The sequence below is a fragment of the Canis lupus genome, chromosome 20 (genome assembly GCF_003254725.2).
Source record: "Canis lupus dingo isolate Sandy chromosome 20, ASM325472v2, whole genome shotgun sequence".
NCBI lineage: Eukaryota > Metazoa > Chordata > Mammalia > Carnivora > Canidae > Canis > Canis lupus.
In genome coordinates this window covers 52812562-52837498 of record NC_064262.1, presented here as the reverse complement: position 1 = coordinate 52837498, position 24937 = coordinate 52812562, and the positions used below count along the sequence as shown (strand labels likewise).

Below are 24937 nucleotides of genomic sequence, written 5' to 3'. Positions count from 1 at the left end.
AGAAATGGGTAGGGGGAGGTCTGGGACGGAGAGTGGGGCGTGTGAGGACCTTCTAAGGTCTGAGATCTCAACCTTCTAAATGCTAGGAGCTTCTATCTGGTTTTGGAAGTGATGACTGACATCTGTTCACTGCCCGCCCCTGGCCATCTCTCTGTGCCTCTGTCTACACTCTGTGCCATCTACATTCTGCTTCTGTCTGCATCCTCTCCGCCACTGTGTCTTCTCTCTGCCCCTGCCTAACTCTCTGCATCTGTCCACACCCTCTTTGCCTGTCTCTTACTATCTACATTGCATCTATTAAAATTCTGGAACTGTAAAAGAAGCCCCAAAACATATTTCTAAAAACTCGAGTGGTAAAAATAAAATGTAATGCATTCCTTCTCCCCACATGCCCGTATACCCCCCTCCTTTTCTCTTTTTTTAAAGAACAGATCTTTGCCTCCCTTCTTTGAAAGTCAGCTCTCTATTGGGCATTTCACAGTCCCAACAAAGTTATAAGGTGACTTTGGATTTGCAGAGTACGAAGCTGAAATACATCTCATCAACATTGTCCTCTGATTACTTGGGGGGTTTGAGAGGGGGCCGTAAGACCCACATCGGCATGGTTAGAAATGCGACTCAGGGTGGGCGTTAAGTCAGGAGGGTAAGAATAATGACAGGACATGGTAAGGATCAAGTGACCAGCAGGGGACAGTCTTTATGTTGGCTGCTCATGGTCCCTCAGTGTGGGAGACTCAGGAGCCATCCTAAGAGCCAAAGTCTTGGGGTTTACCCAGGTTTTGAGAGGTCTTCCCCACTGGTGTTCTGCCTCAAGAAAAAACAATTTGGTGTGAGCTACACTTTCCGAGGAACAAAAAACCCTGGACTGATAGCATAGTTGTGAGAGACAAAGGGTTCTGTAGAGGCACATGTCTGGGTGGGGTTGAGGGCACCCCAGAAAGGGGTCATGACCAGGGCATTTCTGGGGGCTTGCCTAGGAGATTAGCAGCATCTGGTGTCTGGTGAATAAAATCAAACACAAGAAAGATGCACAGGACATTTGACCCTCTTGTCCTCACATTGCCATTTTCACACAAAGGATGGTTTTATTCTGGGGACACTTTGATTCCATTTTTATAAGCACAGTGGGAAAAAAATTCCAACACATTTCTGTTGGAAAATACTTTTGAATCACAAACTGCATCTAGCCAATTAGATTCCTGGATCACTTTTCTGTTTAGTGCAGCTAAACCGTTCCCAATTCTTTTTCTATGCTCATTTTTACTTGATTGAGATCATCTTTATCAGGAATATTTTTTTTTCATGTAATTTTTTTGAAACATTTGATTCATTAATCAGGCTCATTTTGTCCAATTTTTACCAACTGTTAATTCTACCACTGTGAATTTTTGGTGTGTGGTTGTCATTTTTTTGGAGCCGCATTTTGCACATTTGAATTTATTAAAAGACTCTTCTCTCAGTATTTTGCTGATAACAAAATTTAGCACAATCAAAATTTTTTCTGGGTTAAACTTTGGATACACACAAAATTCATTTGTTACGAATATTGACTAGTGTGAACTTAGACCTCATTTGTCTCATAGAGAGGGGGAAAAAAGCCACAATATCCATATCTCTTTTTATGAGGAAGTAGAGTCTGTTTTCTTGTCACTTGTTCTGACCAACAGACTGCATCAGAAATGATGCTGGAGGGGTGCCTAGGTGGCTCAGTTGGCTAAGCGTCTGCCCTTGGCTCAGGTCATGATCCTGGATCCCAGATTCCCAGAATCAAGACACACATTGGACTCCCTGCTCAGTGAGGAGTCTCCTTCTCCCTCTGTCCCTCACCCTGCTTGTGCTCTTTTGCCTATTCCCTTTCTCAAATAAATGAATAAAATCTTCTTTAAAAAATGATGCTGGGGGATGCCTGGGTGGCTCAGTGATTAAATGTCTGCCTTCAGCCCAGGGAATGATCCTAGAGTCCTGGGATCGAGTCCCACATCGGGCTCCCTGCATGGAGCCTGCTTCTCTCTCTGCTTATGTCTCTGCCTCTCTCTCTCACTCTCTGTGTCTTTCATGAATAAATAAATAAAATCTTTTTAAAAATGATACTGGACTATTTCTAAGGCTAGACCTTAGGAGGCATTGTGACTTCTTTTTCTTTTTTGAAAAAAAAAAATCTATTTTTAAAAAAGTAGTCTCCATATTCAACATGGGGCTCGAATTCAGGACCCTGAGATCAAAGGTTGCATGCTCTACTGACTATTCCTCTTTTTTGAAAAATTTTAATTATAATAAAACATACATAACATAATACTTGCCATTTTTTTAATTTTTAATTTTTTTTTTTTTTTAAGATTTTATTTATTTATTTATTCATGAAAGACTGAGAGACAGAGAGAGAGAGAGCGCCAGAGACAAAGGCAGAGGGAGAAGCAGGCCCCATGCACCGGGAGCCCGATGTGGGATTCGATCCCGGGTCTCCAGGATCGCGCCCTGGGCCAAAGGCAGGCGCCAAACCGCTGCGCCACCCAGGGATCCCCATTTTTTTAATTTTTAATTTTTTTTAAAGATTTAACTTATTTATTCTTGAGAGACACACACAGAGAGAGGCAGAGACATAGGCAGAGGGAGAAGCAGGCTCCATGCAGAAGCCTGATGTGGGACTCAATTCTGGGACTCCGGGATCATGCCCTGAGCCAAAGGCAGATGCTCAACCCCTGAGCCACCCAGGAGTCCCAACACTTGCCATAAAAAAAAAAAAAAAAAAAAAAAAGACTTATTTATTTATTTGAAGAGTGAGCATGAGCAGGACGGACAGAAGGAGAGGGAGAAAGAATCTTATACAGATTCCACACTGAGCACAGAGCTTGACATGGGGCTCGATCTCACAATCCATGACCATGACCTGAGCCAAAACCAAGAATTGGATGCTTAACCAACTGTGCCACCCAGGCCCCTCAACACTTGCTGTTTTTAAGACTACAATTCAATGGCATTAAGTGCATTCACAGTGCTGTTCAATCAGCACTGCTATCCATTTCCAAAAAGTTTTCATCCTTCCTAAATAGAAATTCCCATTTCTATTTTTCTGAAATTCCCATTTCTATTTCTGGTTCCCATTAAACACCAACTCTGGGATCCCTGGGTGGCGCAGCGGTTTGGCGCCTGCCTTTGGCCCAGGGCGCGATCCTGGAGACGCAGGATCGAATCCCACGTCAGGCTCCCGGTGCATGGAGCCTGCTTCTCCCTCTGCCTGTGTCTCTGCCTCTCTCTCTCTCTCTGTGACTATCATAAATAAATAAAGTCTAAAAAAAAAAAAAAAAACACCAACTCTCCATTGTCCCTGTCCCCAGTCCCTGGTTACTTCTATTCTACTTTCTGTTTCTATAAATTTGCATATTCTAGATACCTCCTAGAAGTGGCATCATATACTATTGGTCCTTCTGTATCTGGCTTCTGTCACTTACTATGATGTTTTCAAGGTTCACCTATATTATAGAATGTATCAGACTTTATTTCCTTTTATAGATGAATAATATTCCATTGTATGTGTGAACCACATGTTGTTTATTCACTCCTCTGTTGTTGGACATTTGGGTTGTTCCCATCTTTGAATTTCTGTGAATAACACTGCTATGAACATGCATGTGTGAATATTTATCTAGTTGAGTTCCTGCTTTCAATCCTTTTGCTATCTACCTAGGAGTAGAATGGCTGGGTCATAAAGTAATTCTGTGTTTGGCTCTTTGAGGAACCAAAAGAGCTTTCCACAGTGGCTGCATCAGTTTACATTACCACCAGCAATGCATAAAGCTTTCTATTTTCCATTTCTTTGCCAGTATTTGTTATTTTTCTTTTAAAAAAAAGATTTTATTTATTTATTTGTAAGAAAGAGAGAATTTGAGTGGGGTGTCTGTGGGAGAGAATAGAGAAAGAGGCAGACTCCCCTCTGAACAGGGAACCTAATGCTGGGCTTGATCCCAGGACCCTGAGATCATGACCTGAGCCGGAATCAGGAGTTGGTTTTTAATTGAATGAGCCATCCAGATGTCCCACAAAAATTTTAACCTTTTTTTTTAAAAAATATTTTATTTATTTATTTATGAGAGACAGAGAGAGGCAGAGACACAGGCAGAGGGAGAAGCAGGCTCCATGCAGGGAGCCCGACGTGGGACTTGATCCCGGGACTCCAGGATCACGCCCTGGGCCAAAGGCAGGCGCCAAACCACTGAGCCACCCAGGGATCCCCAAATTTTAACTTTTGATGAAACTCCAATTAATCTATTTTTCTTTTGTTGCCTTTCTTTTGTGTCATATTTTAGAATCTATTCTCGAATCCAGTGTCATGAAGATTTCACCCTACGGGAGGGCCTGGGTGGCTCAGTTGGTTAAGCATCTGCCTTCAGCTCAGGTAGAAAGGCAGAGGGAGAGGGAGAAGCAGGCACCCTACTGAGCAGGGATACTGACTTAGGGCCTGACCCCAGGACCCTAGGATCACTACCTGAGCCAAAGACAGACACTCAACCAACTGAACCACCCAGGTGCCCCTATTTTACTCTTTTAGATGCTACTGTAAGTACAATTGCTTTACTTATCTTTTTGGATTGCTTATTTCAGGTTTATAGAAATGCAGCTGAATTTGTTGTATTGATTTTGTAATTTGCAATTTTGCTGAATTAGTTTATTAGCTTTAATAGCTTTCTTGTGGATTTTTAAGGATTTTCTAGATATAGGATTATGTCACCCACTGGTGAACAGAGGTAATTTTACTTGTTCCAATTTGGTTGCCATCTATTTCTTTTTCTTGTCTAATTTCTCTGGCTAGAACTTCCAGTACAATGTTAGAGGCAGTGGTAAAAGTGGGCACTTTCCTTTTTCTTGATCTTAGGGGGAAATCTTTCAGTATCTCACCATTGAGTATTGTCTTAGTCCATTTGGGCTCTTATTTTTAAAATGCCATATAATGGGTGGTTTATAAACAACAGGAACTTATTTCTCTTTTGTTCTAGAGGCTGGAAAGTCCAAGATCAAGGTGTTGGTAGAGTCAGTCCCTAGGGGACTTCCTTTTGCATTTCCTACAGGGCAAGTCTAGTGATCATGAACTCTCTCAGCGTTTCTTTGAGAATATTTTTATTTCTTCCTTATATTTGAAGGACAATTTTGCCAGATATAGAATTTGTGGTGGACAGGTTTTTTTTTTCTTTCGGCACTTTACTTATTTATTTATTTTAAAGATTTTATTTACTTATTCATGAGAGAAACAGAGAGAGACAGAGACACAGGCAGAGGGAGAAGCAGGGTCCCTGCAGGGAGTGCAATGTGGGACTCGATCCCAGGACTCCAGGATCGTGTCCTGAGCCAAAGGCAGACACTCAAACGATGAGCCACCCAGGTGCCCCTCTTTCAGCACTTTAAATATGTCATCACAGTCTCTTCTAGCCTCCATAGTTTTTTATGAGAAATCAGCTTTTAACGTTATTGAGGATCCTTTGGAAATGATGAATCACTTCTCTCATTACTGTCAAGATTTTCACTTTGTCTTTTGATAGTTTGATAATAGTGTGTCTCAGTTTCTTTGAGTTTATCTTTTTTGGAGCTCATTGAGCTTCTTGGATTTGTAGATTCATGTATTTCACCAAATGGGTATTTTCAACCATTGTTTTGTTTTATTTTTCAAAGATTTCATTTATTTATTCATGAGAGCCAGAGAGAGAGTGGCAGAGACATGGGCAGAGGAGAATCAGCCTCCATGCAGGGAGCCCCATGTGGGACTCAGTCTTGGGACTCGAGATTCATGCCCTGAGCTGAAGGTAGACGCTCAACCACTGAGCCACCCGGGCATTCTTGTTTTGTTTTGTTTTCAAATGGTCTTTCTACCACTCTCTCTCTTCTACTCCTGGGAATCCCATAATGTGTATATTGGTCCACTTGATTGTATCCCAAAGTTGCCTTAGACTCTATTTTTTTTCCATTCTTTTTTCTTTCTGCTACTTGGGTTCAATAGTCTAAATTTTCCTATCTTCTGACTTTTTCTTCTACCTGCTCAGATATGCTATTGAACAGTGCTAAAGATTTATGAATTTCAGTTTTGTACTTTTCAATTTAATGATTTCTATTTGGTTCCTTTTTTTTATAATCCCTATCTCTTTATTGATGTTGTCATTTTATTCCTACATTTTTTTCCTAGTTTCTTTTAAATCTTTGTCCATATTTCCTTTAGCTTGTTGAGCAGATTTAAGACAGTTATTTAGACATATTTTTCTAGTAAGCCTAATATTTGGACTTTAGGGATGATTTCTGTAGATTTGCTTTTTCCTTTAAACAGGCCACACTTTTTAAAAAAAGATTTTATTTATTTATTCATGAATAAATGAATGCCTCTCTCTCTCTCTTCAGAGAGAGGCAGAGACACAGGCAGGGGGAGAAGCAGGCTTCAGGCAGGGAGCCTGATGTGGGACTCGATCCTGGGACTCCAGGATTGTGCCCTGAGCCAAAGAAAGATGCTCAACCAAGGAGCCACCCAGGTGTCCCTAAACAGGCCACACTTTTATGTTTTTTTCACATGTCTTTAATTTTTCTTGTTGAGGGTGCCTGGGTAGCTGAGTCTTCAGTTCAGGTCATGATCCCAGCATCCTGGGATCAAGCCTCACATTGGGCTCCCTGCTCTGCAGAGAGCCTCCTTCTCCTTCTCCCTTCGCCTGCTGCTTTTCCTGCTTGTGCACTTGTCTCTCTCTGTCAAATAAACAAATAAAAATCTTAAAAAAATTTTTTCTTGTTGAAAACTGGACATTTGAATATTTGTAATGTGGTAACTTTGGTTATCAGACTCTACCCTTGCTCCAGAGTTTGATGTTACTGTTTTTGTTTTTTGATTGCTGAAAGCTCTAGTAGTGCACTTGATTAGGGACTTTCTCAAACAATTCTTGCAAACAGTGTATTCCTTCATGAGTGTGGTCACTGAAGTCTCTATTCCTTAGTTTGTGGTTCAACTGATGTGTTTACAGAGCTTTTCTTGAATACCAAGAGCTTAGAAAGTGAGCAAATAAAATAAAACAAAAATCCCACCCTTCTTTCTTCACAAATCACTTCTGTGCCAGAGCACTCCTTCAACATTTAGCCAGGCTTGCATTGAGCCTAAAATCAGCTTGAAGTAAACCTTGGGGTCTTCTCAGGTCATTTTTGAACTGTATTTTGCCTTGGGCATGCACCAGACTTTCTTTTTTTAAAAAATATTTTATTTATTTATTCATGAGAGCCAGAGAGAGAGAGGCAGAGACATAGGTAGAAGGAGAAGCAGGCTCCATGCAGGGAACCTGATGCAGAACTCGATCCCAGGACCCCAGGACATTGGCCTGAGCTGAAGACAGATGCTCAATCACTGAGCTACCCAGGTGCCCCCTGCACTAGACATTCTACATCCCCATTGATACACAGGTGTTTCTGAATGTCCTAATTTTCCAAAAACATTCTCTCCAGTTTTTGATCCTCAGGCAGTATTGTATGTTTTGATCCTCAGGCAGTGTATTGTATGTATAATTTCTGCCCCAAATGTCTTTGGATTGTTAAATTAGCTTGCAGGATCTTTGAGGAGCACCGATGCCTTCTCTGAATTGAATGGCAAGTAAGCAAAACAGAGATGTGTGCTTTGTGTCACTCTTTCAGGTAGTTTTCAGACAGGTTAGAGCAGACATACATTATAACTTTTGAATAAAGTCTGCTCCACTCCCTTCAGAACCAGGGACCAGGGTCTCACACTGAGAACATGGGCTTCACATTTTAAGACACTGTTACACCAGGAAGAGGATGGGACAGGGCTCATAAAAATGCCACAAAGCCTTTTGCCATTCTGAAGTTGCCTTTTTTTTTTTTTTTTTTTTTATTAACCAGTGTTTACTTGGTTGCCATAAATCTTTAGCTGTTTTCCAGAGTTCTGAAAATTTGGTTATGACAGTCTTTGCCTTTTTTTTTTTTTTTATGTTTCTGTTGGGAGTTGATGAAAGCTGCCTACTATAATTTAGCCCAAGCTATCCTGGGTGAGGAGAAATATATGACTTTAACACCCCTGTGGCCTCAACCACCAGCCAGTCAACCTTCAGCTATGAGTGATGCCATCTATTCCGATTTTTTTATTGCTGTGTAATAAACCACCTTAGAACTCACTGGTATAAAACAGCAGCCATTTTAAAATATGTTCATGGATTCTGTGGACAAGACACAGAGGGGATGGTTTGTTTTGCTCAGTGGGGAGCTTCAGATGGGAAGACTCAAAGGGCTGGGGTGCCTTGTGGTTGGGGGCTGGAATTACCTGAGGGGCATCTTTATTGACATCTCTGATTCCTGGGCTGGGATTTCTCAAATGGTTGGGGTCTCATTGAGGGGATCTCTCTCTATATATAGTCTCAGGAATCTCCATGTGGTCCCTCACATGACATCTACAGCATGGCAGCTTCAGAGGAGTTGAACTTCTTACATGATGTCTCAAGATGCTGGAAGTGAGTCTTCCAGGAAACAAGGTGGAAGTTTGCATGGTGTTTAATGATAGAGCATTGGAGGTCATATAATATTGCTTCTGTTATATTCTATTGGTTGAAGCAGTCCAAGCACACCCAGATTCAAGGTGACCTCATCTCTTGATTGTCTAAGTATTTTCATGTCAAAGTATTTTCAGTTATGGGGCACCTGGGTGGTTCAGTCAGTTAAACACCCGACTCTTGGTTGTGATCTTAAAGTCTTAAGATTAAGTCATGAGTTGGGCTCTGTGCTCAGTGCAGAGTCTGCTTCAGATTCTCTCTCCCTCTCCCTCAGCCCCCTCTGCTCATGCTTTCTCTTTCTCTCTTTAAAATAAAGAAATAAATCTTTTTTTTTTTTTTAGAATACCATTTTCAGTTATGTTTTAAAACTGCATTGGCTAAGTAACCAAACTTAGCTAACCTACCAGCTGATCACAGATGTATGAATAAGCCCAGCTGTGCTCAGCAGAACTTTCCATCTGAGCCTGACCCAATTTCTGAACCACACAATTGTGAGCTAAATAGTTTTTATTTTGAACCATTAATGGGGGAGGCAGTTTGTTATGCAGCAATAGCTAATTGATATATCCTGGCAGGTATATAGCACTCACCAAGCCTAATATCACCTGATCACTTCCTGGAGCTCTACAAGATGATGTAAGTAAGCAGATCATGAGTTCTGTAGTCCAGAGATTCCTCACTCTCTGTGTTCACCCTACAGTCTGCCAGCCCTCGTTTTACTTGCTATAGCAATTCCACCCATCCCACTGCTCCTTGATTAGTTTCAACATCCTGTGAATAGAATCCCTGAACATAAAAGAAATGTTGGGGATCCCTGGGTGGCGCAGCGGTTTGGCACCTGCCTTTGGCCCAGGGCGCGATCCTGGAGACCCGGGATCGAATCCCACATCGGGCTCCCGGTGCATGGAGCCTGCTTCTCCCTCTGCCTGTGTCTCTGCCTCTCTCTCTCTCTCTCTCTCTCTCTCTCTGTGTGTGACTATCATAAATAAATAATAATAAAAAAAAAAAAGAAAGAAAAATAACTCTTAAAAAAAAATAAAAGAAATGTTGACTTGAACAATCTCTAGCTGTTCTACTCTTAGACCATATGGCTTACTCCATTCAGTCTTTCATTTTACAAATATTAATTGAGCATGTGCTATATGCCATTCAGTCTTCAAAACACCATAGAAGTGATAGTTAACATGAACAAAAGTGTTCTTGCTGTAATAGAATTTATATTCTGGTGGGATATTGTTGTAAGGAATTTCTTTTTTTTTTAAGATTTTATTTATTTATTCATAAGAGACACACAGAGAGAGGCAGAGACATGGGCAGAGGGAGAAGCAGGTTCCCTGTGGTGAGCCTTATGTGAGACTCAATCCCAGGACCTCAGGATCATGACCTGAGACCTGAGCCAAAGGCAGATGCTCAACCACTGAGCCACCCGGGTGCCCCTGTAAAGAATTTCTAAAATAGTTCCCAATGGTCCCCACTTCCTGGTATTCATGGCCTTGTGTAGTCTTCTCCCAGGGAGTAATTTGCTTCTAGCCAATATAATGCCTCATCGTTGAAGAAATGTCATTTGTGTAATTAGGTTACAAAAGAGTCTGACTTCCATTTCTCTGGCACACTTTCTCCCTTGCTGGCTTTGATGAAGCAAATTGTTGTGTTGGAACAATTCATGTGGCAAAAAACTAAAGACATCCTTTGACTAGCAGCCAGCTAGAAACTGAGGCCCTTACTCCAACAGGAACTGGATGCAACAAAAAACCATGTGAGTGAGCTTGTAAATAAATCATTCCCCAGTTGAGCTTTCAGATAAAATCCTAATCCTGACCATTCCCTTGACTGCAGCCTCATGAAACACTCTAGGCAAAGGATCTGCTAAGTCATGTCTAGATTTCTGACCCACAAAAACCTGGGATAATAAATGTGTGTTGCTTTAATCCACTCAGTTTGTAGCAATCTGTTATGCAGTAAAGGATAGCTTCTGGGCAGCCCAGGTGGCTCAGCAGTTTAGCGCTGCCTTTGGCTCAGAGCGTGATCCTGCAGACCCGGGATTGAGTCCCACGTCAGGGTCCCTGCATGGAGCCTGCTTCTTCCTCTGCCTTTGTCTCTACCTCTCTCTCTCTGTGTGTCTCTCATGAATAAATAAATAAAATCTTTTTTTTCTTTAAAGGATAGCTTCTATGTGAGGGGAGTTGGAACAAACAAATAAATGAACAATTCAGAAATAAATCATAGAGTGATACAAGCTATCCAAAGGACCCAAGAAGTTGAAAACCTGAACAGACTAAATAGTACAGGAAACTCTGGAAAGTAATTAAAGATCTAGTACCTAAAATAGCACCAAACCAAGATGGTTCTATAGCCTCACCCTGGTTGCCCCATACCCTAGCTTGACTAGACTGATTACTATGATCAGTCTGATTGCTACGATCAGTTTGGATTTTCACTCTTGGCCTGTTGGATCTTAGATGGTTTTTCCTTCAGCTCTGGCCTTGCTGCCTCTGCAGCCCCAGTCTGGCTTAAGTCCTGGAGAAACTGGATAAGCGGTCTACCCCAGCTGCCTTTCGTCCTCAACCTCCCACAGTGGAAGGGGTTTGGATAACAAAGATTCATGAGTGACAGGCTCATTTCAAGGTTAGGCAGAAAAGGAACCTGTGAAGGGGATGGAGAAGCAGCTGGGAAAGATAGAGGAGAACCCAGAGATGAGGTCACTGGGGAGGGAAGTCCTGGGAGAGTGGGGCTTCCAGCAGGAAGGAGGGAGTAGTCACCCTTCTTACGGGTGGGACCAAGACAAAAATGAATCTGTTGATTTTCTCAAGGGGAAGGTAGTTACTGTCATTGATCATTTTCATGGAACAGGGGGAGGCAGCAGTGAGGAAAACTGTTTTCCAATAAGTTTGGTGACACCTAGAGGACTGAGAAGTTCCCCCCTCCCGGCCCCCCAAAGATGGGAGAAGCCTGCCTTGTTCTTGGAAGTCTCCCTGTTTCAAGATGTGAGGCACAGATCATCCACATCCCCAGGAATAGAGCTTCCAGGGCTGAACAAGAGCAGACCCAGGAGTTGACTTTCCTGCAGGACAGAACTCTATGGTGGGGCAGGCTCTTCTTCCTGGAGCAGCAATGCCCAGGAAGGGCCAATGCTCAAAGTGAGGAAAATGAGCAAACTTGGAGGATTTTGAGGTCACTCTCAAGAACATGCAAAATGTTGGAGAGATGGAGGAAGGGTGTGGCATGCTAGGCAGAGCTCCCAGTCATTGCAAAGGCAAGGAGGCAGGAACCTGTAGCACCTATTCTGTAAACCCGTGTTGAAGGCAACCTTAAGCACTAGGTGGCGCTGTCCAGCTGGGTGAGAAACCCATCAGACTGCCCATTCCTTGATTCTTGACCACAGCCCTTTCTGGTCTCCTCCTGGTCTGTGGATGTTAGCTGAGCTTCTGGAATTCTGTAGCCAAGTTTCGGAGAGATCAGCCAAGCCTGGCCAACATTTCAAAGAAGGAGAGAATGACATCTCTAAAGCCACAGGTGTCACTTGTGTGAGTCATAGGAGGTAAGTGAGTTCTGACCTGGGAGTAGATCTTTGGGGACAACCTCCTATCAGGTCAAAGGTTATAGGGTGTGGCAAGGTCTGTGCAGGCCAGTGAGTTTGGGAATGGGCTACAGGTGGGTAGGGAAGGAAGACTTCTTGGAAGGGGTGGTATTAAAAGATGACGAGATTTGTCAGTGGAAGAGAGGTGAGAATATAGGACTGGTAGCCATGTGTGTCTATGTGTGGTGTTGAAGTTGAACTGGGGAGCGGAGTGAGCCAACATTTGCTCATTCTATTTGTTCACTAGATATTTACTGAATACCTATTTTGAGCTGGTTTCTGTATGTGGAATTTGGTCTATAAGTAGGGAGACAGATCTGAAAGACAAATCCAGGAGGAGCCTGGAGGAGTCAGTTGACCCGGCCTGGGGGTGGAATCTAGGATGGCTTCTCTGATATAATAGGAAATATATTTGATCTTTGTGCCTGGTTCCTGGCTAAGACCCTTGTAATTTTCTGAGTGATAAGAGTGTTATTTGGTTTTTGTTGTTGTTGTTGTTATTTTTTTTTTTTTAAATCTTTTTTTTTTTATTTTTTTATTTATTTATGATAGTCACAGAGAGAGAGAGAGGCGCAGAGACACAGGCAGAGGGAGAAGCAGGCTCCATGCACTGGGAGCCCGATGTGGGACTCGATCCCGGATCTCCAGGATCGCGCCCTGGGCCAAAGGCAGGCGCCAAACCGCTGCGCCACCCAGGGATCCCCTGTTATTTGTTTTTTATAAGGAGCCCCTTTGGATCGCACCTGAGTTTATGTTAATGAGATGACTTAGCATAGGGCCCTTCTACAGCCTCAGGAGGGTCTGATCACCAAGAAGGCCAAGTGATTAGAAGGTTAGAACTTCTGGGCACTGGAGGTTAAACTCTACAAAAATTATTAAAAAAAAATATTTTATTTATTTATTCATGAGAGATACACACAGAGAGAGAGAGAGAGAGGCAGAGACACAGACAGAGGGAGAAGCAGGCGCCATGCAGGATGCCTGATGTGGGACTCGATGCTGGGACTCGAGGATCACGCCCTGGGCTGAAGGCAGGCACTAAACTGCTGAGCCACCCAGGTGTCCCGTCTACAAAAATTCTTGAATGATAAGACTTGGTTAGTTTCCTGCTTGGTGAGGCATCCACATGTGGGAGGCCTGTGTAGCACCGTTCTGCAGGGACAGAGTCTCCTGCATGCAGGACCTCTGGATTCATTCTGTGTACCGCCTCATTTGGCTGCTCATCTGTACCCTTTATATCCTTTACAATAAACCAGAAAATGTATGTAAATGTTCCTCCTAAGTTTTATGAGTAATTCTAACAAATTATCTGAAGAGACCTTGATTTATAGCTAGTCAGTCAAAGGTATGGGTGGCTTGGACTTGCGATTGGTATCTGAAGTTGGGGACAGTCTGATGGGCCTGAGCCTTTAACTTGTGGATCTGTTAAAAACAAGGCAACAAGCCCCAAACATAATAAGCCCCACATCATGAAATTGAAGTTTAACTTGATCACAGTTTGGCTCTCTCAAAAGTAGGATCCTAACCAGCCAGTCAGGAATTACCTGATCAGCATTAGTTAGGTGACCTGCCCTCGTGGACCCCTACCCTCCCCTACAGGGCAAGAAACCTTGCAGTAACCAACCCGCTTTTTTGCCGAGCACAATTTCCTTATTCTTGCTCCCTTCTGCCTGTAAAGTCTCTTGCCTTGTACAGCTCCTCAAAACTCCTTTCTCTTGGCTAGCTTGGATGCTGCTCGATTCATGAATAATTGAATAAAAGCAGTAAGATCTTTAAAACGTACTCAGTTGAACTTTGTTTTTTTGACAGATCTGATGCTATCTCCAGGTTGATAATGTCAGCATCGAGTTAAATTTGTAGGACATCCAGCTGGTGTTGGCCGAGAATTGGAAAACAGTTTGGTGATGCTGGAAAACACTCCAGAGCTTCCAGAAGGAGTTACACTCTGGGGGAAAGGTTACATCCTGAAGGACAAGTTGTTTGAGCAGGGATGGAATAGGGTAGTGAGAGGAGTGTTGCCAGTTAGAGCGATTAGCACGTGCAAAGATCAGGAAGTGAGACAGAATGTGACTTCCCAGAGGAACTGAAAGTCTTTCAACAGGACTCTTAGCCCCCGGAGGGAAAAACCGGATGGCTAGTCTGGTATCAATTACAAGCTGTTCAACCCCAGGTGAAACAGGAAATCATGCAGGTGGTAGGAATAGCCCATCCCAGAGAGAGTATGTTGTTCGGCATCCCAAGGGGTTGATGTTACAGCTCTGCATCCACCACCTCCTCAGGAAATCCCAGCTAGGCACGAAGAGGATGCCAAATGGGACAGACTTTGGCCTTGAACCCCAGCTCTGCCTCACGCTGTGCAGCCATGGGCAGGTCTTCTCAACTCTGCGAGTCCTAGTTGTCCCCATCTGTGAAATGAGTGTCACTACTTCACCAAGAACATACAAGCACTGATCATTCATTTAATCATACGTTTAACAAACACTAGTAGAACACCTGTTCTTGACCCTGGAGAGATAGCAGTGAAAAAAAAAAGAGACTCAGTCTCCTCCAGCTGAACAGCCAACCCCCTGCTGTTTTCATCAATAAGTTAGTGAAACACGGCCCCCCTCCCTCCATTCACTGACATATTGTCTGTGGTGCTTTCACGTTACAATGGCAGAGTTGAGTGGCAGAGACTGTATGACTTACAAAGCCAAAAATATTTGCTATGTGGACCTTTTTTTTTTAAGATTTTATTTATTTATTCATGGGAGGCACATACACACACAGAGAGAGAGAGAGAGACAGAGGCAGAGACACAGGCAGAGAGAGAAGCCGACTCCATGCAGGGAGCCCGGTGCAGGACTCGATCCTGGGTCTCCAAGATCACATCCCAGGCTGAAGGCAGGCGCTAAACCGCCGAGCCACCCAGGCTGCCCATATGTGGCCCTTTTTAAAGAAAATGTTTGGCAACCCTTGATCTAGAAAGTTACATTCTGGGGGAGACAAATAGTGGACAGATCAACAAATTTTGAGCCTGAATCTGGCCCCCTCTTCCATCCCTTGGACTCCCTAAATCTAAATCTGAGAGGCAGCATTATCAAACCCCTCCTTTCTCTCTCTCTCTCTCTCTTTTTTTTTTTTTTTTTTTTTTTTTTGAGCTGGTTGGAGTTTGAGACACAGACATAAATGAAGATGATGTGCTTTCTTGCTCTGTCCCCCAGTTCCAGCATTCATGGGCAGGTGACATAATCTCTGAACCTCTTTTTGTTCTTAGGTAAAATGCAAACAATAGTAGCTATGCTATGGAAATTGACTGAGATCATGTCCAAAAAGCATTTAGCATAAAAACAGTGCTCAAGGAATGCTGGTCAGATTTTTACTTCTCACTAAAATGTAGAAGGACCCAGAAGACCCTCACTTTCAACTAGAAAAACCCATTCTTTTCAATAGAGCTAGTTATGAGTGGTGATTGCAAGCAAATTTTGATGAGCTGGTTTTCAGAGATAAAACAAGCCCTTCGTAGGTGAGTTAAGAGCCATGGCAGCTTCCATACCAGGGGGCAGGTGGACACCAGCTCTGGGTATGAGAGGGCTTCCAAGGATAGAGAGGTGTTTAGGGCACAGAAGAAATCAGCTAGTTCTTGGATGAAAAGAGCAAAATGTTTAAGCTGGTGGGCACTAGAGTGTTGGAGTCCAAATGTGGTGAGGAGGGCATCCACGCAGAGGGATGAACTGTGTGGGGTGTCAGAGCCCGAGTAAGGTAAGAAGGACAACAAACCAGTCTGTCTACCTGGTGCAAGAAGTCAATGTCCAAGCACAGTAAGGAAGACATCCATACAGAGCAGAGGATGGTGGTAGAAAAGGGAGATTGATTACATATGGGGGAATTAAACAAACAAATAAATAAATAAATTCAGGATAATGGGAACCAGGTTTCCCAACATCAGAGGATGTTTAAAAAGTTGAATGGAGAGAAAACTAGAATGAACCCTATTGTATTTAATTGGAGGCATTGATGTGAAATCATGGTTTTGAAAATATTTGGAGAAATGTGTGTGTGTGTGTGTGTGTGTGTGTGTGTGTGTGTGTTCCCATTTATCTACTGAGAGGTCCTGGGACCAATGATACTTCAATAACAATGAGCACACGCAGGTCTTAGTTTCTGAATGCCATTCTCTGCTTAAAAGCAACCAGGGTCCTTTGGAAAAAATGGCTGGTTCTAGAATTTGGACAGAGAAAGCCTGAAACATCTAATTACACCAGAAAGGAAATGTTGGAGGAGGTCATCAGGAGGATATGGTCACCGATTGACCTGTGAGCTGGACTTGGGCACTCAGAGGCTCCTCACCCCCTTTCCAATCCTTGGAATGTGGGGTCCACTTGCCTTCCCCATTCCCAGAGGCTGCCCCAAGCACATAGCCTGGAAATAGTGATGTGGTGCTGAGTCCATCTGGATGATATTTGTGAATGAATCCTGTTAAGGCCTCTGCATAAACTTGTAAGATTCTGGTGGGCTAATATGGAGATCTGCTCATCTTACAAACACCCAAGAAAACCTCATATGTAATTCCTTTGAGTTAAAGCTACTACCTACCATTCTGGAGTGGCCTGCTTATTTCTTCTTTTTCTCCCTGCCCTATGTGTATGGGGACGGGTTTCAGATTTCACCCAGGGAAATTCCTGAGGTTTGCAAACCAACAGGAAGGAAAACTGATTAGCAAAATAACAGATAGACAGATGCCAAAAGGACACAGAAGCCAGTACGAAAGGCTTCCACTGGCCAAATCAAAGACAATTTAAGCATCAAAAATATGGGGGTGGGGGGTGGGGGGGTGGGAGGAGAAAATAAGATCAGCAAAAATGGCAGAGTAAATTTCTATAAAAGCAATGGAATAAACTGCAAAATTTGTCAGAATCAGCATTTTTCGAACTCTGGAAATCAACCAAAATCTTACAATAATTCAGGGAGCATTTAGTCAAGAAAAACAGCTGGATCTCAGTAAAGAACAGTGAGCTCAGTGGAATTTTAACTTACCCTAGTTCCATTCACCACTCTCCAACTCAGAAGTTGCCTTGCAAAATAACAGCCTACATTGCTGGTACTAGAAGGAGAAGAACACAGCTGTAGCTCTTGAAAATCCTCATTGCCAAAGAAAAATCATTATTTGAGCTGTCTACTGGTTCCGTGGAAGACTCATACTTGAAAGGCTAGTCTTTAATTGACCTTGTTTGAACTTGCCCAGTGCCAAAAGCCTCTCCTCAGCAGACACTTGTCAAATATCTTAACATGACAGCTGTGTGAGGTGATGGAGGCAAATAATAGCCTAATCAGAAATCTCAAAAGGAAAATTTAAGGAGTTACATGTCCTTAGGGGCTTTGAAAATTTCTGATATATCTTGGGATCTGAAAGGTCACCTGTAAGCATAGGGCTTTGTTCTTGGTCAGGAAAAGTGAGGAAGGCCTAAGCTCTCACTTCTGGCTGACTTTAAGGTTCTGTGAAAGCAGGAAATGAAGGCTAAGGCAGAGCCTCAAACTTTCTGGCTACACGTTGCAGTTGTGTCTGAACATACAAAGACCCTCAGCAGAGACTGGGAGACTTTCAGAGACATTCTGGAAAATGTCTCTCCAACCATCAGCTAACTTCTTTTTTTTTTTTTTAAGATTTTATTTAGGGCATCCCGGGTGGCTCAGCAGTTTGGCGCCTGCCTCTGGCTCAGGGCGTGATCCTGGAGACCTGGGATCGGGTCCCACGATGGGCTCCTGCATGGAGCCTGCTTCTCCCTCTGCCTGTGTCTCTGCCTCTCACTCTCTTTCTCTCTCTGTGTCTTTCACGAAAAAATAAATAAAATCTTTAAAAAAAAAAGATTTTATTTATTCATTCGTGAGAGACACAATGTGAGAGAGACAGAGGCAGAGAGAGAAGCAGGCTCCATGCAGGGAACTCAATGTGGTACTCGATCCTGGGACTCCAGGATCACGCCCTAGGCTGAAGGCTGGCGCTCAACCGCTGAGCCACCCAGGCGTCCCTATCAGTTAACTTCTAAGCTGAGTAGAGATTTTAGTGGGTATACATGGCAGAGGATATAGACTTAGCAGAATTTGTTCAGAAAAGTAATTGAACAAATAGAAACAACTGAAACAGCAGCAACAGCAAACCTTTAGGAGGAGGGAAGATCTGGTTTCCATAGTTGTCAGTATCCATTTTTCAACAAAAATATTATGAGACATACAAAGAAATAATGAAATATTACCTGTACATGGCGGGGGGCAGTGAATAAAACTGTTCGTGAGAAAGCACCCATGTTGAAGTTACTAAATATTCTAAATTAGCTGTTTTAATATGTTCAAAGAGCTAAAGGATAACATGTGTAGTGAACTAAAGAAAGATAAGAGAACAGGGGCACCTGGCTGGCTCTGTTGGTGGAACTTACGACTCTTGATCTCAGACTTGTGAGCTTGAGCCCCACATTGGGTGTAGAGATTACTTAAAACCTTTCGAAAAGTATGAGAACAGGGTACCTGGGTGGCTCAGCAGTTGAGCGGCTGCCTTTGGCTCAGGTCATGATCCCAGGATCCTGGGGTCAAGTCCCACATCAGGCTCCCTGCAGGGAACCTGCTTCTCCCTCTTCCTGTGTCTCTGCCTCTCTGTGTATCTCTCATGAATAAATAAAATCTAAAAAAATCCATAGAGACAAATATTAGTGGTTTTTGGGTGTGGTGGAGAGGGAAGTGGGGAAAAGGAGTAACTACTTAATGAATATAGGGTTTCCTTTTGGTGTGATGAAAATATTCCAGAATTAGACAGTGGTGATGGTTGCACAACATCCACAACACTGCGAATGCACTAAATGTTACTGAATTGTACAGTTTAAATGGTAAATTTTGTGTTATGAGTATTTCACTGCAAAAAAAGAAATGAGTCTTTCAGGATGAAGTAATAGAACACTAGACGGTAACTCAAATACACATGAAGAAATAAAGAGCTCCCATAAAGGTAACTACATAGGTAAATATAAAGACAGTATAAATGTAATTTTATCCCCCATCTGATTTGAAATACTGTATAATGCAATAATTAGAAATCTAAGTTGATTGGCACACATATATGGAAATATAATTTGTGATAATAGCAACATAAAGGGAGGTCAAGTGGAACTATACAGGAGCAAAGTTTTGTATACCATTAAAATTAAGTTGGTATTGGGCACCTGGGTGGTTCAGTGCTTGAGTGTCTGACTCAGGGCTCAATCATGATCCTGGGGTCCTGAGATCAAGTCTGGCATCAGCCCCCCCTCCCCACCCCAGGGAGCCTGCTTCTCCCTCTGCCTGTGTCTCTGCCTCCCTCTGTGTGTCTCTCATGAATAAATAAATAAATCTTAAGAAAAAAAAAACTAAGTTGGTATTAATCTGACCTAGATTGTTATAAATTAAGATGTTAATAGTAATCTCCAAGGCAACTACTAAGAAAACAATTCAAAAATAGAATAAGGGATCCCTGGGTGGCGCAGCGGTTTGGCGCCTGCCTTTGGCCCGGGGCATGATCCTGGAGACCCGGGATCGAATCCCACATCGGGCTCCCGATGCATGGAGCCTGCTTCTCCCTCTGCCTGTGTCTCTGCCTCTCTGTCTCCCTCTGTGTGACTATCATGAATAAATAAATAAAATCTTTAAAAAAAAAAAAAAATAGAATAAAAGAATCAAGATAATTGAAATGATACACTAGAAAATATCAACTTAATACAAGAAAAGGTAGGACTGGAGGAACTGAGGACCAAAAAGAGACATAAGATATATAAAAAACAAAAATCAAAATGGGAGATGTAAACCCTACCTTATCATGAATTACATTAAATATAAATGAACCAACAATCTCCAATTAAAAAGTAGAGATTGACAGAGGGGATAAAAAGATGATCCAGTTATATGCTGTCTGCAAGACAAAAGAGAGAGAGTAATGTATAACCAATTGAATCAGGTTTGGAAATCCGGAGTCCCCACATATACAAATTGAGATTTTGATACACACAGTTTCAAAGTGACTCTCTACAAAATACTAAGGAATTACAAAGGAGAAAAGAGTAACTGCTTAATGTAGTGCTTAAGGAGGGACTCAGAGGTCCACCTGCCAGGGTCCGACTCTGAGCCCCATCACTTACAAGCTGTGTGACCTCAGGCAGTTGCTTTCCCTCTCTGTTTCTCAGTTTCCCCATCTGTAAAGCAGGGTAATGCCTGTATCTTTTTCATAGCGTTATTGTGAGAACTGTCAGCCAAAGACCACCAGGAACATACCTGTTGAACAAATTCAAATTTATTACTTATTTCCACAAGGGAGAACACACACCATGGGGAAGCGTGAGGCACATGCTAAGTGCTATTACTACTGAGTATCTGTTATTAGAATAGGCAATGTATCCCCATGACCAGGACACTATATTAAACCTCACAAGAACAGTATGAGGCAGGGCAATTGTCCTATTTTACAACTGAGATTCTTGACAAGGCAAGGCCAATGGTCACAGGACTAAATGGGGGTTGGAGAAGTGCCTTCTGACACCAGAGTTGACCATGCAGCTCTTGTCCCTACCCTCAGTGACCTCTTTTCCAGTTGTGTCAGCACTCCATTCCTCCACCCAATTTTCTGATAGAAGGCAATGTCCTGTTCCTTGTCTTCTTCCTGATTGGGGAGGGATGTTCCTGGGGAGGAGCTGCAGGGGCAGCACGTGGGGTTATAAAAACCACAGTCTGGAGAGGAGCAGGAGAGAAGAGGAGAATGGCAGAGATGTGTGACCCCAAGGAGCCGGGTGACCCCGGTGAGGCTGAGCCCCGACTCTGGGATGGTGGGAGGGAGGGCAGGGTTCCAGTATCCTAGGGGAGTTGGGTCTAGCCTCCAGCTTGCAGTCCTAACAACAGGACTTGGCAGGCTTCAAAGCTCAGCTGAATGTGTTCTGTCCTGTTCAGAAGAGGAGATGTTTGGGGGCCAGAGAACAACTAAAAAGTACACGGGACTACTCAGGAGCTCAAGGAGCTTGCCAGGTACAGGGTTGGTTCAAGAGCAAGTATCTGGGGAAGGGGCAGCTGGGAGGCCCCCTCCAATGTGTGTGGGTGGGGCAAGGTCTGTCCCTGAGAACCTTGGTTCTACCCATTTGCTGGTCCTGCAGGGTGTCTGACCCAGGCCCATCTGCCTCTGCTGCTTCTTCTCATCTCTTTGGGTTTCTTCATGCTCCTGGTGACCACCCTGGTTCAAGGTGAGTCAGGGGCTGAGGGCCTGGAGTCTTGGGTCCTTTTAGGTCTTTACCCTATTCCACAGTCCTCAAAACCACTAGGGCTTGGGCATCTGAGCGGCACATAGATTTCTGTGTGACGGTGGGCTGGTTCCTACCCCTCTCTGAGCCTGTTTCTTCAGCTGTGAGATGCAGCTCATCTTCCTCCACAGGGAACTTAGGCTCCCAGAGACCTCAAAGCCAGATTCAACACAGGGTCAGGCCTACAGTTGGTGCTAAAAAAGGGGAATTATCTGCTTTGTTGTAGTCTCCAGGATTCGCCAATCCCTACAGAAAGAGACATGGGACCATCAAGAGAACCCCAGTCAAGGTGAAGGGCTAGACTCTGGATTCAGGGCAGGAGAGGGCTCAGAGGCTGTGTGACCTTGAATGAGCCACCACCTGTCCTCTCACCCCTGCACCCCCCACCCCATATGGTTGAAGTTTGGGGAGGAGACTGGATCCCTCAATGAGACCTTGGGGGCAATGTTGGGCAAGTCATTCTCTGAGTCTCAGTCTTTTTATTTGCATAATGGATTCTTGGGGTCACAGTAAAATCTATAGATATGTTCTCATGGGGCCCTCTCTGCACTAAGCACACACTAGGTGCCTAATAATTAAAGTCCCCTTATTTCAGTGGATGTCTCTCAGAAGCGGACACGATCAGACCTGGATGAGATCCTCCAGCAGCTAACCTGGATGAATGCCACCCTGGGTAAGGGTCAGAGGGAGTTTTGGGATCACAGGTGGGACTGGAACTCACTTTCCATGGCTCCTGGCCTGAGGAGGGCAAGGCAGAGCTGGGATCTTTCACATGGATTTCTTGGGGACTGATCTGACAGCTGAACATAGGGTTCCCAAGATCTGATGCAAGTGCTGGGGGCCTGTCTGTCCCAATCCCACTCTCCTCCCCAGCTGGCCTGTGCCGCCCCTGTCCCTGGAAATGGGAACTCTTCCAGGAAAGCTGCTACTTCTTCTCCCAGACCCAAAACACCTGGAAAGAGTCCATCTCTGCATGTCAGAACTTGAGGGCCCAGCTGGTGATCATCAATAGCACAGAGGAGCAGGTGGGCTGGGCGGAGTTCCCATCTGGGGCAGGACCATGTGTCAGCAAAAAGTCTTCTGTCCCTCTTCTGCTCTCTGAGAGATGGAGGACCAGGGGGAATGGAGGTGACAAGATGGGCAGGGAAGGCCCCCTCCAGGGGACCCACCGTGGGCTTGGGAAGGTCATGTGAGAGAAGAACCTGCATGAGAGAATCCCGTCTGTGGATAGAAAGGGAACTCAGAGCACTCCTGAGACCACACAATCTCTCCCCAGACCCGAAACTGAGACACAAGCTAACACATTTTTTTTTAAGATTTTATTTATTTATTCATTAGAGACACACAGAGAGAGAAGCAGAGACATAGGCAGAGGGAGAAGCAGGCTCCATGCAGGGAACCCGATGTGGGACTTGATCCCAGGACCCCGGGACCACGCCCTGAGCCAAAGTCAGACACTCAGCCGCTGAGCCACCCAGGCGCCCCAGCTAACACATTTCTACCTGGATACACACATTAACACACAGACACAGTATACATACAATTTAAGGAAGGGCTGTAGGCTGGACCTTAGAAGGTCTTCCATGGAGGGCAGGGGACAACCGTGGGAATGTGGGCAGACATGGGGAGGGTGACATCTTGCTGCTCCCCCCGCCCTCCCACCCCACCAGAAATTTCTGAAGTCTTGGAATACGAGAAATAACCAGCGCACCTGGATTGGTCTCAGTGACCACCACAATGAGGGTTCCTGGAAATGGGTGGACAACACTCCCCTCCAACTCAGGTGACCTCCCAGAGGAAATGGCCCAGAAGGGGGTGGGCAGGGAAACCCAAACCGGGGTGCTTAGATTCTGGGATTGGAAAGCATTACCCGAGGAGCTTGGTGGAGATGCAGAGTCCTGGCTCCATCCCAGGATGGGAGAGTCTGATTCTATAAATCTAGGCATGGGCCCAGGAACCTGCATTTATTTTTTTTTTTTTTACTTTGCCAGAGGTGATTCTGATGGAAGTGGTGTTTGAACCCTTATTTTGAAAGCACTGCCTCTGAATCCTCACCACTCTCTGGCTGGTACTTGGACTTTTGCTCCCCAAGGCCAGGAACTAGCTCTTCCGAGGGTGGGTTGGGGGTTGGGGGACCGGTGGGCTCTGAGTCGAGTAGGAGGCTTTTAGCTCTGATGGTGTTCACAGCTTCTGGAAAGAAGGGGAACCCAACAACCATGGAGACGAGGACTGTGTAGAATTGTACAGTGATGGCTGGAACGATAACAGATGTAGTACGGAAAACTTCTGGATCTGCAAGAAGCCCTCGTCCCCCTGCCCTGGCCCCTGAGAGCCATTGCTCTCCAGACCCCACCAGTATCCAGAGATCGGGCAGCCTGGGTACGCGTTCTGCTGGTTTCTCTCTGGTCCCATTCTTTCAGCTTCTCTCTCTGGTGAATTCTATCCTCCTCCTGCATGGAGGTCTTTGAGATCCAGAGAGAGAGAGAGAGAAAGAGAGAGAGAGAGAGTCTGAGGCCCCCCCCCTTCTCTTCTAAGTTCTGTCTCTCCATGGGCTGTAGACCTCTCCCCTCTTCTGTTGATGGTCTCAGCCCCCCAGCCCCTCATGACATCCCCTTAATAAAGTCGCACATTGCATCATGTGCTCCTTTGAACTTATGTCTATTTTTTGCCACCCTTTCAGTTACTAGTTTTATACTATATACTATACTTTCTACTTTATGTTTTATACTATAGTTTTATATATTATGTTTCACATAAACTAAGACATTGGTTTTTTTTTTTTAACATTTTATTTATTTACTCATGAGGATACACACAGAGAGGAGAGAGAGAGGCAGAGACACAGGCAGAGGGAGAATCAGGCTCCAAGCAGGGAGCCCGACGTGGGACTCGGACTCGATCCCAGGCCTCCAGGGTCACGCCCTTGGCTGAAGGCGGCGCTAAACCCCTGAGCCACCTGGGCTGCCCTAAGACATTGTTGTCTTTCAGTATGTGTCTCTCTACTGCGTATTTTATTTCTCAGTTACGGTTTTGAATTAATCTGTAATTTTGGTTGGGAATATACCTATATACCTATAGGTATGAACATGTCTGTGTGTCTCTCTATGTGTTCATTCATTACGGAACACATCATCTCTTTATAAGGTGCCTTTAAAATGTCCTTTGTGACTTTCTTCATACAATTGTTTTTAAAATTTCTCATACAAATTTTTAAAGAACAGAGACACCTGGGTGGCTCCGTGGTTGACTGTCTGCCTTCGGCTCAGGGCATGATCCCCGGGGTCCCAGGATCGAGTCCCGTATCGGGCTCCCCACGGGAAGCCTGCTTCTCCCTCTGCCTGTGTCTCTGCTTCTCTCTCATGCATAAATAAATAAAATCTTTTAAAAAACCCAAAATTTTAAAGAATATTATTTCTAAATCTGTGCGTTAATCTCCTATTGATATTGTAGTAAATTACCACAAGCTTAGTGGCTTAAAACAGCACAAATGTATCGTTTACAGTTCCCCAGGTTCAGCCCCTTATTGTCTATGGTCCTTAACCTTTTTGACAAGTACTGGTCAA

At 44.1% G+C, this 24937-nt stretch overlaps 1 protein-coding gene and 1 long non-coding RNA gene across 7 annotated transcripts in view; both read left to right on the top strand.

Annotated features, from left to right (window-relative positions):
- LOC112666424 (uncharacterized) overlaps nt 1-24937 on the top strand; it is a 38924-nt gene that overhangs the window by 1240 nt on the left and 12747 nt on the right. The gene's annotated exons all lie outside the window — the stretch shown is intronic.
- On the top strand, nt 20799-24025 carry LOC112666423 (CD209 antigen-like protein 2). Of its 4 annotated transcripts, none has more exons than XM_025457329.3 (8): nt 20799-20882; nt 21031-21105; nt 21231-21317; nt 21601-21663; nt 21970-22047; nt 22248-22399; nt 23045-23157; nt 23562-24025. In XM_025457329.3, the coding sequence occupies exons 1-8, from the start codon at nt 20843-20845 to the stop codon at nt 23701-23703; spliced, it is 750 nt and encodes a 249-aa protein (XP_025313114.1). In that variant the 5' UTR covers nt 20799-20842; the 3' UTR covers nt 23704-24025. The 4 variants fall into 4 exon arrangements, with proteins under 4 accessions (XP_025313114.1, XP_035558518.1, XP_025313117.1 ...); XM_035702625.2 differs by lacking the exon at nt 23562-24025 and adding an exon at nt 23366-23511; XM_025457330.2 differs by having other exon boundaries at nt 20815-20882; nt 20993-21105.

Coding starts and splice junctions, on each gene's coding strand:
- LOC112666423 (XM_025457329.3), top strand. CDS start 20,843: ATGGCAGAGATGTGTGACCCCAAGGAGCCGGGTGACCCCG. Junction 20,883..21,030: donor CAAGGAGCCGGGTGACCCCG/GTGAGGCTGAGC, acceptor TGTCCTGTTCAG/AAGAGGAGATGTTTGGGGGC. Junction 21,106..21,230: donor GAGCTCAAGGAGCTTGCCAG/GTACAGGGTTGG, acceptor CTGGTCCTGCAG/GGTGTCTGACCCAGGCCCAT.